The sequence below is a fragment of the Elephantulus edwardii genome, unplaced genomic scaffold, assembly GCF_000299155.1.
Source record: "Elephantulus edwardii isolate Elephantulus edwardi_28Jun2011 unplaced genomic scaffold, EleEdw1.0 scaffold00001, whole genome shotgun sequence".
Classification (NCBI taxonomy): Eukaryota; Metazoa; Chordata; class Mammalia; order Macroscelidea; family Macroscelididae; genus Elephantulus; species Elephantulus edwardii.
In genome coordinates, this window is record NW_006399751.1 from 36,580,400 (window position 1) to 36,596,271 (window position 15,872).

Below are 15,872 nucleotides of genomic sequence, written 5' to 3' on the forward strand. Positions count from 1 at the left end.
AAAATAATTTAAAAATATTTTTTTTAAAAAAGAAAGCTCTTGTGACCGACTGGTAAAGAGCTGCTCTTTAAATTCAAAGACTTAGTTCTAGTCCACCAGCTGATCCAAGAGCAAAAAATAGACAGTTTTCTTTCAAATAAATTACAGCTACTGAAACCTGATGGAGGTTTCTGACTTGATAACATAACAACATAGTAGATTAGGAGTGGCATGCACTTCCTAGACAAGATGGCTTCGGAACTCTATGAACTTTGAAAAATGACGATTGTTATAGAAAGTCTTCAGGTCTTTTATTCATAAGGTCACTATGAGTCATGCTTGACTCAGTGGCTATTAAAAACAACAGTCCCAGTTTGGAGCCTAGTGTTGCTTGTGTTTGCGTAGAACATTGTTCTAAGTGGTACAGCATTTGTCTGTCAGTTTGCTGTATTGAGATATTTTAGGGTTGCTGGGATGCCGTAAGAGTTAGCCATGGTGAACAGGGTTTAATAGAGCTCCTAGACAAAGATGAAGTTGAAATTAGGATTGGCATCCCTTCTTAAATAACAGGACTTTGAAAACCCTATGCACACTAGAGGAATGATGCTGGGAAGGGTGGCGGGTTAGCAAAGGAGAGGAAGACCCTCAGCCAGGTGGATTGATACTATGATTGCCTCAGTAGACTCTTGTGTGTTAGGAAGTGTGAAGATGGCACAGGATAGCACAGGGTTCACATTTTTTGTTCATAGGGTCTCTGTGAGTTGTACTCTACTTGATAGCACCACCATCACCACCAAGAACAACAATCCCATTTTTTCCATGTAAAATGAGGAAAATCTTACAGATTCTTAAGTTGTGTTTCACCCCTTAAATTTTATGGAATTTAATTATTCCAGAAATATTCAATGGTTTGAGAAATATAGCCATTGCTCTTCTAAGGATAAATCTCTATATTTAGGAAGGTTTCTAACTCTAGTCATAGTCCTTTGCTGCCATTAAGTTCCTGGCAGGCAGCAAGGGGACTGTAGATCTATTTGCCACAGAAAGTGGTGTCATATCTCACAAAACGTCTTGATTCCAAAGAGTGGAATTACTCAGCAAATGAAGCTCAGGATGGTCCACCAGGACTTTTTGCCAGAAAATTTTGTCAGGCTAGTGTGACCTCCAAATCCATTCTCAGCCTCAGATAATTTTAATAAAGCCTGTCTCGGGATAATGTTGGGTCTCTAAACTTTTAGGAATTTAGGTACTAAGCACATGACATTCTCTTTTGATACAGCAGGTTTATTAAAATATTTCAGAAAATTCAGAAAGCCTTGGTTGAAACCCTGTTTTCACTTATTTTCATCTATTCTTACATGGCCCTGCCTAATATTATTTTGCTTACAATTTGAGAAACTATAACAAAGTAAAATATTTTCAACTCAACTCAAAGAAGAAATTTGGTTAAAATATTATTTCACCATTGAAATTTAGTGGAATTCTGAAATTATCAGAGACGACTTCAATATTCGTTAAAAGGGAGCTTCAGCTAGAAGGTAGAACCAACACAGATGCCCGTTAATAGATAGAAGGATAAACAAAATGTGGTATATCCAACAATAGAATAATATTTTTTAAAAAATGAAATTCTGGTATCTGCCTTGAAATGTATGCTAACCAAAATTAATGAGGCACAAAAGTACAAAGTCCTTGGTGATCCATCCCTCCCTGCCTCCCTCATTCTCTCCTTCTCTCTCTCTGTCCCTTCCTCTCTCCCTCACTCACTCATGCATTGCTGTCCCCTCAGAACAGAATCATAGATAATCCTCCTGTAGGTTTTCAGAGGCTATAAATCTCATGGGAGACTGTCCTCCTTTCTCACGCAGAGCAGCTAGTGGAATTGACTATCTCTGGAGATTCAGATCCACCCGTGTACTCCCTGCTCACAAGGCCTCTAGGGCTCCATTTCATACGACCCCAGTATGTTAACTACTTAGAATAAGTGAATGCATAAAGGTAAAAAATTTCTTAGTGATTTCCAAAGCCCAGGGGATGAGGAAATGGAGTTTTATTATTTAAGGTCTTTTATTATGTAAGGATATCATAGTGGATAGGAGCTCTGGTTGCCTAGTGGTAAGGAGCTGCACTGCCAGCCTAAAGGCCCATGGTTCAAATCCACCAGCTGCACCATGAGAGAAGGATGGATGGTCTCCTCCTGTGTGTTAACTGCCTTTGAAAACCCAAAGGAAGGTCAGCTATGAGTCAGTTCTGACTAGATGCTACCTACCAACAATAAGAATAGTAGGTTGTTAGGTTTAGTAGGTTAAGTGTTAAGTGCTAGCCAAATGGCAGGCTGTTAGCATCGACCACTCCACAAGGAAAAGGTGGCCAGTCTCCTCTCAGTAGCATTTGCAACTTCAAAGAGCCGATGGAAAGTTACTATGAGTAGAATCCACTCAACAGCAGTGGATTGGGCTTTCTCTGCTTGAGTTTCTACTTTAAGGAGCCCTAGTAGTACAGTGGTTAAGCACTCAAGTACCTGCCTACCAGCTGCTCCATTACATTAAAATATGACAGCTTACATAAAGATTATAGCATTAGAATCCCAATAGGGTAAAGTAAAACCCAATAGAGTAGTTCACCCTGGCCTACAGAGTAAGTAGGAGTTGGAATGTGACAATGATTTTTTATTTAGTCAAATTTATATGTAGTATGATGGAAAACATTTGAAAATAAATAGTAGTAATGGTTACAAAACAGGGTTAAAGATTGATGACATCACTGAATTGTGCACTTGTTGTTATGTGCCATCGAGTCGCTTGTGACTCATTGCGACCCTATGCACAAGAGCCCTAGACGCCGTTCTATCCTATGCCGACTTCACCGTCTCAAACACACTCATTCCCACCACTCCACTCACAGAATCAATCCATTTCATCAAGGGGCTTCCTTTCCTACGCCATCCCTCCACTCTCCCAAGCATGATGTCCCTCTCCAAGGACCAGTCCCTCCTTGCAACATGCCCAAAGTATGTGCACTTAAGAATAATTAAAATGGGAAACAGTTTATATATATATTGTTGTTATTATGTGCCATCAAGTCACCTGCAACTCATAGCAACCCTATGTACAATAGCCCTAAACCATGCTCTATCCTGTGCCAGTCTCACTGTCTCTGACACACCTACCCCCATTAACCCAGTCACTGAATCAATCCATCTCATCCAAGGTCCTTCTCTCTTGTGCTGTCCCTCCACCCTCCCAAGAGTGACATACCTCTCCAAGGACTAGTCCCTCCTTGCAGCATGTTCTAAATATGTCAGGTGAAGCTTCAAAATCCTTGCCTCCAAGGAGGAGTCTGACCTCAACCTCTCAAGGATGAATCTGTTTCTTCTCCTGGCAGTTCATAGTATATTCAGTACTCTTCTCCAGCACCACAGCTCAAAGGCAGCAATTCTCTTTCTATCATCCATACACCAAAAAAGCCAAACCTGTTGCTTCTGAGTACATTTTGACATAGCAACTTTATATTCTAAAGAAGAAGACCTGCCCTATAGGATTGTCAAAGCTGTAATCTTTCTGACAGCCAACTGCCATATCTTTATCTCTTGGAGCAACTGTTAGCTTTTAATCATTGCCCTTTCTGTTAGTATTTGAGTACTTAACCACTGTGCCACCAGACCCCCTTACTGTAGTGTTGCTGTGGAGTACCATGGAGTTGGAACTGACCCATAGCTGACTCTCTAGCAGGTTGTCAGAGGCAGTAAATCCCACAGGTTTGTTGTTGTTGTTTGATGCCATCGAGTCGTAGACGACTCATAGCGACCCTATGAACGAACAGCCTGAGCACAATCCCATGGGAGGAGACTGCTAATCTTTCTCCTGAGAAGCAGCTAGTGCATTCGAACCACCATGTGTCTTTGGGATTGCAGCACAACTTCTTGCCACTGGCCCAGCAGCCTCTACCAATGTAGCTTACCTTGTGTTAAACCAAACTATTGTTTTTATAACATAGTAAATAAGTCTTAACCATTTTTTCCTACATTTAAGTATAGAAGACTCAATATATTCACAAAATCTCTAGGCATAAATGAATCACTACTTGACGTTGTGTGTTCTATTGCCACAGCACCTGGAAAGCCATTCATTCCATCTTAGTAAAAGATTCATCTTTTGTGTAATAGCTGGCTTATTACTACTAAACCTGACACACACTGTGGCTTCCAATCTATCATGATGTGGCTTCACGGCTGGTTTTTGATGCAGCCCTTCATTATTGCTTATAAACTTCAGAGTGGTGCTCAGGAGGATTTATTTTTAAGTGCAAAATTTTGCCAGGATGCTGCTGTGGTGGCTGCTGTGAGAACTATTCGGGGGGAACCCTGAGCTGCCCCATGGGAAACACATGCCCACAACAGCCAATTATTAAGAGTTTATAGACTCAAAAGTTCTAGGTACACATTTTTCTCCCTGGCATCATTGGGTGATGTCAGTATTCTCCATCTACTTCTTAAATTCAGTGAAGAAATACCAGCGATAAAAAGAACTTTCATTGGCTCACAAATCATTTTGAGCAAAATGAAGCTGGCAGTGGGAAAACGAACTTACAAAAACACATTCATCTTTAAAATAAAGAAACTTGACAGTATTTGAAGATGTTATATTTACTGGGGAATTTTGTCTATGTTATTAATAGTATTTGACTAAAATGAACAGCATGGAATACATGATAAAAGGATTCTTTTGACATATAACATCCAGAAAAGTGCACATAAATGTGCAGTTAAATAAATGTAAACCATTTTCCAGTGTGGGCTATGGTAAATACTGTTACTATGAACATTCTTATGCATATAATTTCATATATATGGATGTATATATGGTAGAAGAAATATTGATACCTTTGAACTTTGGTGTTGGAAAAGAGTGTTAAATATCTCATGGATGACCAAAAAGACAAGTAAATAATGGTTTGTAAAAGGTACAGTCAGGGTGCTTCTTTGCTGTCAAGGGTAGTGACACTTCATCTCACATACTTTGGGCATGTTGTTAAGAGGGGCCAGTTCTTGGAGAAGGAAACCATCCTTGAAGAGGTTAAGAATGAAAGAAAAAAAGGAAGACCCTCAACAAGAAGAATTGGCATAATGACTATAACAGTGGGTTCCAGTACGTCGGAGATGATGAGAATAGGGCAGGGATCAGATCCACTGTTTATTGAGTTGCTATGAGTTGTAGTGGACTTGAGGGCACTTAAAACAACAGTGATGTCTGAGTTGAAATCACCATAGCGACTGAGTCCAAACTTGCCCTCTGGTGAATCCTCACTGAAGGGTTTAAAATGGACTCATTCCAATTACAGCACCTTGAAAGAGTCCTGTATTGGGATTTCTCATGCAGGTCAGGTAAGGCTATGTGGCCAAGTAGTTTTTCAAAGTTGTTCTGTCCATTTACACTTTAGGATGAGAGTGCTAGTTGCTCCATTTCACTGTGGACACTTGATTAGTCTATCTTCATTTCAGCCTTTCTAGTGAGTCTGCAGTGATACTTAATTGTGGTTCTAATTTGCATAGCCTTAGGATAAATGCAGCTAAGCATTTTCTGGTATGTTTTCTGGTATGTTTATGGGCAATTTATATACTTCATAAAGTGACTGTTTATGCCTTTCATCTATTTGCTTGTTACATTCTGTCTTTTTCTTTTGACTTGTGTTTTTCCAAGGCCATAAATTGCAGCAGGAAGATACTGCCATCTTTCTTCCTCAGAACTGCTGAGGGATTTAAACCAGAGATGTGCAGGTGTGCAACACAGTGAGGACTATACTACCTGTGCTTTAATATTAGCACCTTTTAAAGCACGCTCTATGGATGTTTTTAACTAGATTTTAGTGAGAATTACTTGGAGATATATATATATATATATATATATACTTATTTTTCTTGCATATACACACATATGCTTAAGATAGTACTATTTAGAGCATTAAATAAATAATAAAATTGTATCTCAGCCATTAGTATTGTGTGGACTATTCAAAAGCAAATAAAATAATTTATTTAGTCATAGCCTCTATTCCCATACATAACTCCTACGTGGCCAGGATTGCAGCTCTCTTGGGAAATTTCTTTTCCTGACATGGTAGCCTGACTGATGAAAGAATGGAAGTGATTAGTTAGAGAAAGGCAGAGTTGATGCTTGCCTTCTGATTTTCCTGGGAGGAGAGAGAGTAATGCAGTACAAGGACCAACACACCTGGGAAAGCAGTGAAAACCGTGCTGAGTTGAGCAGAAAATCTCAAGTGCCATTCATTTAATTTCTTCAACAAAATGTTGGGAGTTCCGTAATTGTCATTTGAAGAGCTCTGGCTTGGTAGTGGTTTGAAATGCTTGCCAGGTTTGTATTTTTAAAAAGATGAGACAGTCTTCTCCCATGAAGATCATCACCTTGGGAGCTCTATAGAGTCATTCTCCTCTGCTGTGTTGTTGTTGTGTACCATCAAGTTAGAACAAACCAGCTGACCCTCCAGCGGGTTTTCAGAGGCTCAGGAGGAGATTACTCATCCTTCTCCAGTGGAGCAGCTGATGAGCTCAAACCATGTGCCTTCGGGATTGCAGCACAATTTCTTACCACTAGCCCAGGAGTTCTATTGTGTTTGTGTATCATTGTTACCATTCATAGCTGATGCTCCAGCAGGTTTTCAGGAGATAAGATTACTCATCTCTTTCCTGTGGAGGAGTAGGTAATTACGTGGTATGATAAGCCTTGTTATAAAATAATATTATGACTTGATTCATTATGATATATATCAGATTATATGCAATACTCTGACACCCAGCTACATACAGGAGGTATCTTGCCTAATTTTGCCAAATAACTTATACAAAAGACAAAGGTTTGTTCTATCTGGTTATAAGGGATACATTATACTTTTTTTATTTATATTCAAAGACCTGCTTATTATGTTTTCGCTCATTTTTTTTAATCTCAACAAGTTTTTAATTTTAGAGAAAGTAAGCTATCTTGATGTTTTGCAATATACGTTTGGCCAGACTTCTGCTGTATCTTATGCTGACTTAAGAGCATAGCAAAATGCAGGGGAAATCTCACTTGGGGCAGTTCTGTGTTATAGGGTGCCTGGGGATTGGAATTGACTTGAGGACTTACAGCAATAGCTTGTGGTTAAGAGCCAAGGAATCTGTCCTGACTTATAGAGACTCTGCTGCTTTTGCAACAAGAACTACAACAACAAAGTCTGAAATAAGGTGTCTGAACGATCCAAACACTAACTAACCTGTGCAAAAAAAGAGGGGGAAAAGCACATTATTTCCATTTTTCATTTGCAAATACCTCTTTGAAGAAATTAGTCCTGATAAATCAATATTAAATAGCTGGTTTTTAAAATTAAAACAGTAAGCTTGAGGTGAGAGAATTGATGAAAAGATAGTTTCTATTTATTCAGAAGATCTACCAGTACTTTAAAACAATCTGTGTTTAACATGGAAAATTGTCTGTCATTAAAATGCTAATGAAATGGTAAACAGCTGCTAAGTTTTTATGCTAATGAATGGTGGCAACTAAGTAGTTCTCAGGCCTTGTCTCTATTAGCATAGAGATTTGATTGGGTGGAGGGGGGAATCATTGTACATTCTGACCTTTGTTGATGTGACAATCTGTTTGTCAAGTTCTTTGTTGCATTCTATTTGATTTTAGTTTGTTTGCACAAAGTGACTCTTGCCAGGCCCTTGGGGACCATGTATTACACAGTGTTATCAAAGCTACCATTGTCAGCTTAGAGAAAGAATCTTTACTACCCTTTGGGAGAAGACTTACAATTGCAAAATAATTATAAATGTGTGCATCAGGCTGCTTTAGGTAGAATAATTCTTTATATTTATTATGTTTTAGACTTTTTATAATTGTAATAATAAATTACAAAAGAAATTGGTATGTTTCTGTTTTCCAATTTAGCTGATTTTTAAAGCAAAGCTTTTAAAATAAATCTTTTTAGAAAATGCTTTGCAAACATTTGATATATTGGCATCTTTGTTCCACAGTCACTGCAGTTAGCAAGAAATGTATCATACCCATTTAAGAGTTATTGTTCTTATACCAGACCCTCCAGTGGGTCTTCAGAGGTAGTTAATCTTACAGGAGGAAATTGCTCATCTTTCTCCTAGGGAGCAGCTGGTGGATTTGAACCACATACCTTTGAATTCGCAGCACAACTGCTTACTACTATGTCACCTATGCTCCCTTATTTAGAAGAGCAGTGTGCAATTGTTATTGTTGTCGAGTACCTTCAAATCAGAACTGACCCATGGCTGACCCTCCAGTGGGTTTTCAGAGGCAGTATACCACATGGGAGGAGATTGCCCATCCTTGTCCCACAATATGTAATTAAATACATTATATTATGTGAGTGCTAGACTGAGATCAGAATGCTGATTTTGACATCCAAGGCCGGGGGCAGGGGGGGGGGGACCACAAACAAAGCACATACTACTCTTTAATCTATATGTGTGGCCACTTGTGTTTTTGCTGATTCTTACTCCATGTCACCAGTAATGGGCTTAATCTAAAGATTTGCTGCTGCAGATCAAGGTTTCAGGTAGTCTGCTCTCTTTTTTCTAACTTTAGCATCAATGCAAAGGAAATGTGACAGTTCATTAAACACTATTGTCCACAGTTCTCTGGAATCACCTGAATGAATAAATAATAAATAGAATAGAATAGAATAGAATAGAATAGAATAGAATAGAATAGAATAGAATAGAATAAGTCCAGGGCTTATTTTAAAAATTCATCACCAATAAAAATATCATTGAAAAATAATTTTTTCATGATTGTGAGATACTGTATGCAGAGATTTTTTTAATAGTGTAAACATTTCAGTAGAAGCTTTTAGGCATATAATTACTGCATGGTCATATATAGTCTTAGCCAGAAAAAATGTAAATCCTCATACACTCAAGGTGTTAATATAAAATGGTTCTGTTACTTTAGAGAACAATCTGGCAGTTCTCAAAGATTAGTTATAGAGTTACAGCATTCTTAGGTATATACCAAATAGAATTGAAAATATACCCACACAAATACTTGTACAATAATATTCATATAGACATTATTAATAATATCAAAAGTATAAATCGTACAAATGGTGTTAAACTGATGGATTGCGTGTTTACAAAATATTATTTCATAATTAAGTGTATTATGTATGATGAAGCTCAGCATATAGATGAATCTCAATGCTAATATTGTGCTAAATGGAAGAAGTCAGATGCCACATACTTTAGAATGTTACTTAAATGAAAGAAATGTCCAGAATAGTCAACTGTTCTAATGACCTAGTAGTAAGAAGCTGCATCATAATTCCAAAGGCATGCTTTGGAGTCTACCAGTGTTCCGTGGGAGAAGGATGGTTAGTCTTCTCTCATGTGATTTTCTGTTTCTGAAAACCTGCTGGAGGGTCAGCTATGAGTAGATTCCAATGCAAAAGCACACAATAACAATCCTGTGGGTTGAACTAAGTATCTAAAGAAACTTGGACTCACTGTCATTGAGTTGGAAATGGTGCTGCATTAACCCTCTAATGGGCTTTCTGAGAATATAAATTGCACAGGAGTACATTATCCATCCTTCAGCTATGGAGCAGCTGGTGGATTTGAACCACGTGCCTCTTGATTGGCAGTGTAACTCATTACCACTAAGCCACCAGAGCTCCCTCCCTACTGACAAGACCACCAAAATATCTAAAGAAGTAATGTAAAAATTAAAAGGAACCTTCTTTTAGTAATGTAAATTTCTTTAGCAGTTGAATTCAAATACTTGACTTCTCATCTCAGACCTTCCCTAGCCCCTAATATCCTGCCACCAACCAGACCATAATTACCCCTTTTTTCAGTTTTCTGGCTGTCTAATGTCTAGACTACCTAGCTCCCTCAAACTAAGAGCAACTTTCAATTTGTTATTGTAGAAAATAGAGTGAGTCATAGTTTTCTTGGGAGCAGACACTAACTATAAGAGTTCAAGATGTTTCCCCTTGTAAAAGCCCTATAATTATCTCTGATTTGCATAAAGCATGTCTCCTAGTCACTCTGTACCTGAGTAGGAAAGAGTATCTGCTTCCAGGGTCAGCTCCTTTTCATCGTCCTGAGTTTTGGTTGGTCAAAGATGAGGAGTCAGACAAAGAGAAATCCTCATGCTGCCCCACTTACTGCAGGATCCCTGCACTTTGTATCTGAACAGCCCTGGCCTTTGCCCTAAAGAAGGCTTCTGCATTGCTCTCTTAGCAAGGAAGAAGAGTCCCCTTCGTTGTATGTACTCCTTCTGCGCTCTATCCTTTTTTCCTGTGTAAAATCTTGCTTGCCGGTTACAACTCAGTGGTCTTATAGGCTTAGAAAGAGGATGAGTATGAACGAGATACTGAATTCATTTGTGTTTTCTTCTTGGCAGGCAGTACATGCCACACTACTCCCCTCCCAGCTCTTGTGCGCACACCCACTCTGATGATGCAGCCTTCACTGGATATCAAACCATTTATGTCTTTCCCAGTGGACAGTAGTTCTGCTGTTGGGCTCTTTCCAAATTTTAACACAGTGAGTAATTTCATTTTAATTTTTCTTATGCCCTCCTTGATCGCGTTCATTTCTGTCACAGAAAAAGCCAATAAATACAGCATGTTCCTTTGGCATGTCGTTTTAGACCATAGATTGGTTACATTGCTCAGCTGTGCAAACAGGATCATTTACAGGAGTTAGTCCAAACAATAGCCAGCATATTTATCTTATAGATATTTTCTCAAATGATATTTTAACTGTTGCTCTGTGCATTACTGACGGACTTTTCAATGGCTTCAGAGCATATATAACTTTGGGGATGCTGCTTACATGCTAAAGAACACAATTTAAAAGTATCAAGTCACACTGATTTTCCCCCACTGCTACTAGAAAGAGAGAAAGGAAAACAAACAAACAGAAAAATCCCTGTAGGCTGTATCTCCCTGGGTGCATTTTTATTTGGGAGCTAAGATAAAGTATGACTCTCTACTAATGGAATTTTTATTTGAAGGTTTTCATAGATCATGTGACTCTGACTCTATTAATAAAAAGAGAACATTCGTTTTAAATTTACTTATTAGTAGTCTGCACGATACTTTGACATCTCCTTTGAAACATGCAATAAACACTAATGAATTACCTGTAATTTACAATCTCCTTCATTTAGGCCCGCTGACCTTTATTTGAATGAAGGGCACTTTGGACGTTTGCTAAGTGGAGCATAACATCTTTGAACAATAGAATTTACCAGAATAGCAATCTGTAGCTAGATTCTAGGCAGATAGTAAAGGAAAAGGTTACAGTTCAGACAAGTGCATGAATTATGCCTGTTCAGTCAATAAATACAGTCCGCTTTGCTATGATGTGAACCATGAGTGATACAACATTCGAGATGCTACCGTAAATTGCATTATCAACACTACCAGGCAGTGAGCATCTGAAGTACTGCCAACTGTTTCCTTCTGCAAACATCTTCTGTATGAAGTGAAAACAGTGCGAGGGTTTTTCCTCAAGGGTTGTAAATAAAATCTGCTGACAGGCCTTCTGTCTTGGCTTAGGGTTGTAAGGTAATTAGGAGACTAGTGAATTAGTTAACTTTTTAAAGAACATTAGCCTTAACTTTGAGAGTATCTAGTCGAATGTTTTTGTCTTTGGATTTTTCAGAAACAAGTCAAACAATTGGGAGGAAAGGGGAGGAGGGATAAAAGGTGAGCGTCATTTCTAGAGCAGTGGAGCGGCTCAGTAAGCTAAATCGTGCTGGCCCTGGCCACATCCATCCACCGGGAGTGACCTTCCCAAAGCACCACACAGTGCTTTTTCAGAGTCTAAACTCAAACAGGTGTGTCCTCCATTGAAACATGTGTGATGAACACATAGCCCAACTGGGATTGAATTAAGCTATACTTCTTCCACGTTGTTATTTTGATTCATGTGCACTTGGAGTAATGTTTACCCATGTTGTTATTTTCAGTCATGTCCATTTGGAGGACAGCATTTCTAGCAGCTGCTGAAGTCTAGTCATTGTCAGCAGCATTGATGATGTGGTTGGCAGAAATTACTCCTATTGTGGTCACTGCTCTGTGCTTTTTTTTTTATCCCTTTAAAAAAAGAAAGAAAACCAAAACAAAGATGAGTGATATGTGTATACTTATCTCAAAGATTCAAATAAAATGTTAGCATTCAGGGCAGAATGAGAAAGTCACTGTCTCTTGCCCTTTGCACCCTCTTACATCCTTCCCTGGAGGTAAAAGCTGTCAGCAGCTGTATCCTGCATCCTTTCAGAAGTATATTACACACATATACTTAATAATCACTGTTGCCTTTTCATAACTATAATCACATGATTATCACTATTCTGAAACTCATTTGTTTTAAGGGATCAAAATGCCTATTTATGTTTCTCTTTTAAGGACTATTAGATCTGGAAACAGTATTTTCATAAATTTTAAGATGCAAATATGGTTTTTATAATAGTTAATCAATATCTTGTAGAGCTTGCAAATGCACTAATAGGGCTTCTTACTTGGTATGCTAACAATTAGCCTTATATTTGAGGAAGTTCAAGAATAATACTCATAACTGACGCTCACTTTTTCCTTTTTTTGGAAGAAAATAAATCTTTCATTTTCAAATGAAAATGCCATTTAAAAAATGTAAAAAAGAATGAGTTGAGCCATTTCCTCTCTTCTTTCTTTATTATAACAAGGGTGTTTGCTAAACAGAGCCCTGTGGTGCTATCTATTCAAAATGAAGACCAGAGGGACTTTCTATGATCTTGTAAAGAAATAGATGTATATATAGAATGAAGGGCGTGCTTAGGAGTTTTCCCTGCTGCTGTTTAACTTCTTCCAATCCTTTTTGTTACACGCTTTTCCACATAAGTACACAACCCACTCAATAGATCTCCTCAGGCAATTTCATAGCCACACTTTTCTAGGAAAGTGTTACTGCCTTAAATCACTACTAATAATTATAGGACACTTTTTATATATCTGTTACTTCACATCTGTCAAAAGACTCCACCTTTGGAATACTTTGGTGGGTCATGATTATTATTTGTCTAGTTGAGGAAAATTAGTAAAGGGAGAACTGAGATGTGAATTGAAATTGTCTCAAAATTCATGTTTTGGCTTTTCTTTATCTTTGTCTCTCTGGGCTCTCACCACCTCGCATTTTATTCAGTGTGAACAAAGTTAAATCAGAAATCTTTTGTGCTTTTTATTTTCTGGAAGCATAATAGTTTTTAGCAGAATAGTTTAATAGGAAGATAAAGGACATTTTTTAATGTGTAAAATGCACTTTTACATACAATATCTATAAAACAGAATGTGTTTTTAAAACAGATAACATTTATTACTGACTGATTTTTCAGAAGTATGTTCTATGCTATAATCTACTTGATCTTTGAAAGCCAAGGTGAATGTCATCCTATCACTTTACTTTTCACCAAAACTAGTGTTAATATATATAGGAAATATGGTCTGTTTTAATCTCTTAATTGTTATAAGAAGAATGAAAATGCTATACCCTAAAGGTATAATTTGAAGCCTTATAGTTCAAAATATAAAATTTTAAGTGAGTTTAAAATATATAAAAATAGTTTTCTCTTTTTTTATGGTGGAATAAAATACTGTTACATGATACACATAACAAGAATGAGAGTCTGTAATTCTAAAATTGAATATGCTACTGTTCTATGGTAAGCTATTTTTAATAGTTACATATCACAGCATTCATTGAGTGATTTTCTTGTTATAAACTCCACAACTAACAAAATCTCTCTCAATAATTAAATAAGCAATAAGGAAAGAATTTGAAATATTGCCCAACTTGAATTGTGAGGAGATGTGATGTTCAAGATGGAGTTGAAATCCTTGATAATTTACAATGGGCCGTATGTCAAAGGAAGCCTGACTAGGGAAGCCTGATCTGTCTCTGGTGCTTCGGCAGCTGTACGTTAGGAAGGAGGGTGTTCTGAATCACTTGCAGTTAAAAAAATATACAAACCCAAACATAATTTATTAAAAATCCAGTCTTCCTCCCTAAAGCCTGCCTGACTCCCTACTTCCATCACTTCTACTCCACTTTTAACTGTCATTGAAGGCTCAACTTAGATATCACTGCCTATAGGGGAAGTCATCTATGACCCTTGAGGCTGATTTAAATATTCATCTTATCTGTTCCCAAAGTATCCTCCAGATTGCCTCACTATTTATAACATTTCTAAACCATAATCTAATTAACTATCTAAATTTTTCATACAGTGACAAGTAGAAAACCTAGTGGGGGAGGACAGAAGAGAGACGTGCTCCAGGGCATAAGTCCAATGGGGAGCCAGACAAGGCCAGCCCCTTGATGACTATGAAGGGCAGGAGTAAACTTGGATCCTCCTTGGGTTCTGATTATGTTCACTATGAGTTTGATAACAGGAGCTATCCCTTGTTTATCTTTGTATCCTTGATGTCTGGTACAAATGCTTAATAAAATTCTTGAAAGAAAAGAAGAGGAGCAGATAAAAGAGCCCTAAGCCCCTGATATTCAATATTTGTGTTTCCTCATTATGCAGTTGGGAATGAGTGTGTTTGAGACGGCGAGGTTGGCACAGTATAGAACGGCATTTAGGGCTCTTGTACATAGGGTCAATATGAGTCGCAAGCGACTCAATGTCACATAACAACAACATTATGCAAAGAGAATACCAACATTTCTGAGCCCCTAATAATGACAAGAAGCTGCACTGTGGCTCAAGGCCACCAGCCACTCTGCTGTAGAAGGATGGGCAGTCTCCTCCCATGTAATTAACTGCCTCTGAAAACCCACTGCAGGGCCAGCTCTGGGTCATTTCTGACTCTGGTACAGAGCAACAACAATGATAAATATTAAGCGTTTACTTTTATTTTTATCTTTTTATAAATAATTTTTATTTTATTTTATTTTATTATTTTTGTGTGTGTGTACCGTCAAATCAGACCTGGCTGGTACAGTAGGAGATTGTCCCTCCTTCTCCAGCAGAGCATCTGGTAGATTCAACCATGTGCCTCTGGGGTTGCAGTGCAGTATCTTGCCACTAAGCCACCAGAGCTCCCATAAATAAAATTTGTATTGTGATTTTAACAAAGTTCACATAACACTTGGATTTCCATTCATTCATTCATTGTTGCAAAATTCCCTCTCTTCCCCTCTCCAGTCTACTTTGCTATGCATCTCTTATTCTGGACTGATGTCATGCAAATAATAGCCAATCATATATTCCTTTTAAACAGTTCTTAACCTCATCTGTTTCAATTCAGTGTTCATTATTTATCCTCTCTTTTCTTAGTTTCCCCCCAACCCCCATGTCAGTCCTGTTTTATAACAGAGGCATTATGCAGTATTTGTTCTTTTGTGATTGAGATATTTCACTCAGCATAATATACTCCAGGATCACCCATTTTGTATAATATTTTGTGAGTTCCTTGTTTTTCAGTGCTGAATAGTATTTCCTTGTGTGAATATACCACATTCCTTGTTTTTCAGTGCTGAATAGTATTTCGTTGTATGAATATACCACATCTTCTCTATCCATTCATTTGTTGGACCTTGCCTTTAATCTAAACACAATACCTTTTTTCTTTAAACACAATAGCTAGTTATGAGATTTTCTCCAGCTCTAGTTTCTACCATTCTCTACCATTGGTACGGAAACCATGGTGAGTAACTACTAACTTCTTTGTCCTAGGCCTTAGTTTCAAGAACTTTTAATTAAGAATCAAAGTTTTTAGTTTCTTAAAATACAATATATTCTTGGGGCAGGGAGATGTTGGGCAGGGAGAGAAGTACAACAATGAATGAATGGAAATCCGAAGTCTCTGTAAAC

At 37.8% G+C, this 15,872-nt stretch overlaps 1 protein-coding gene across 3 annotated transcripts in view; it reads left to right on the forward strand.

The window, feature by feature from the left end:
• Window positions 1–15,872, forward strand: part of ZNF385B (zinc finger protein 385B) — a 458,430-nt gene that overhangs the window by 283,886 nt on the left and 158,672 nt on the right. For all 3 annotated transcript variants that reach the window (XM_006878783.1, XM_006878784.1, XM_006878785.1), the window contains exon 2: window positions 10,413–10,555. In XM_006878783.1, the coding sequence (XP_006878845.1) occupies window positions 10,413–10,555 (143 nt within the window). The remainder of the gene's footprint in view (window positions 1–10,412; window positions 10,556–15,872) is intronic.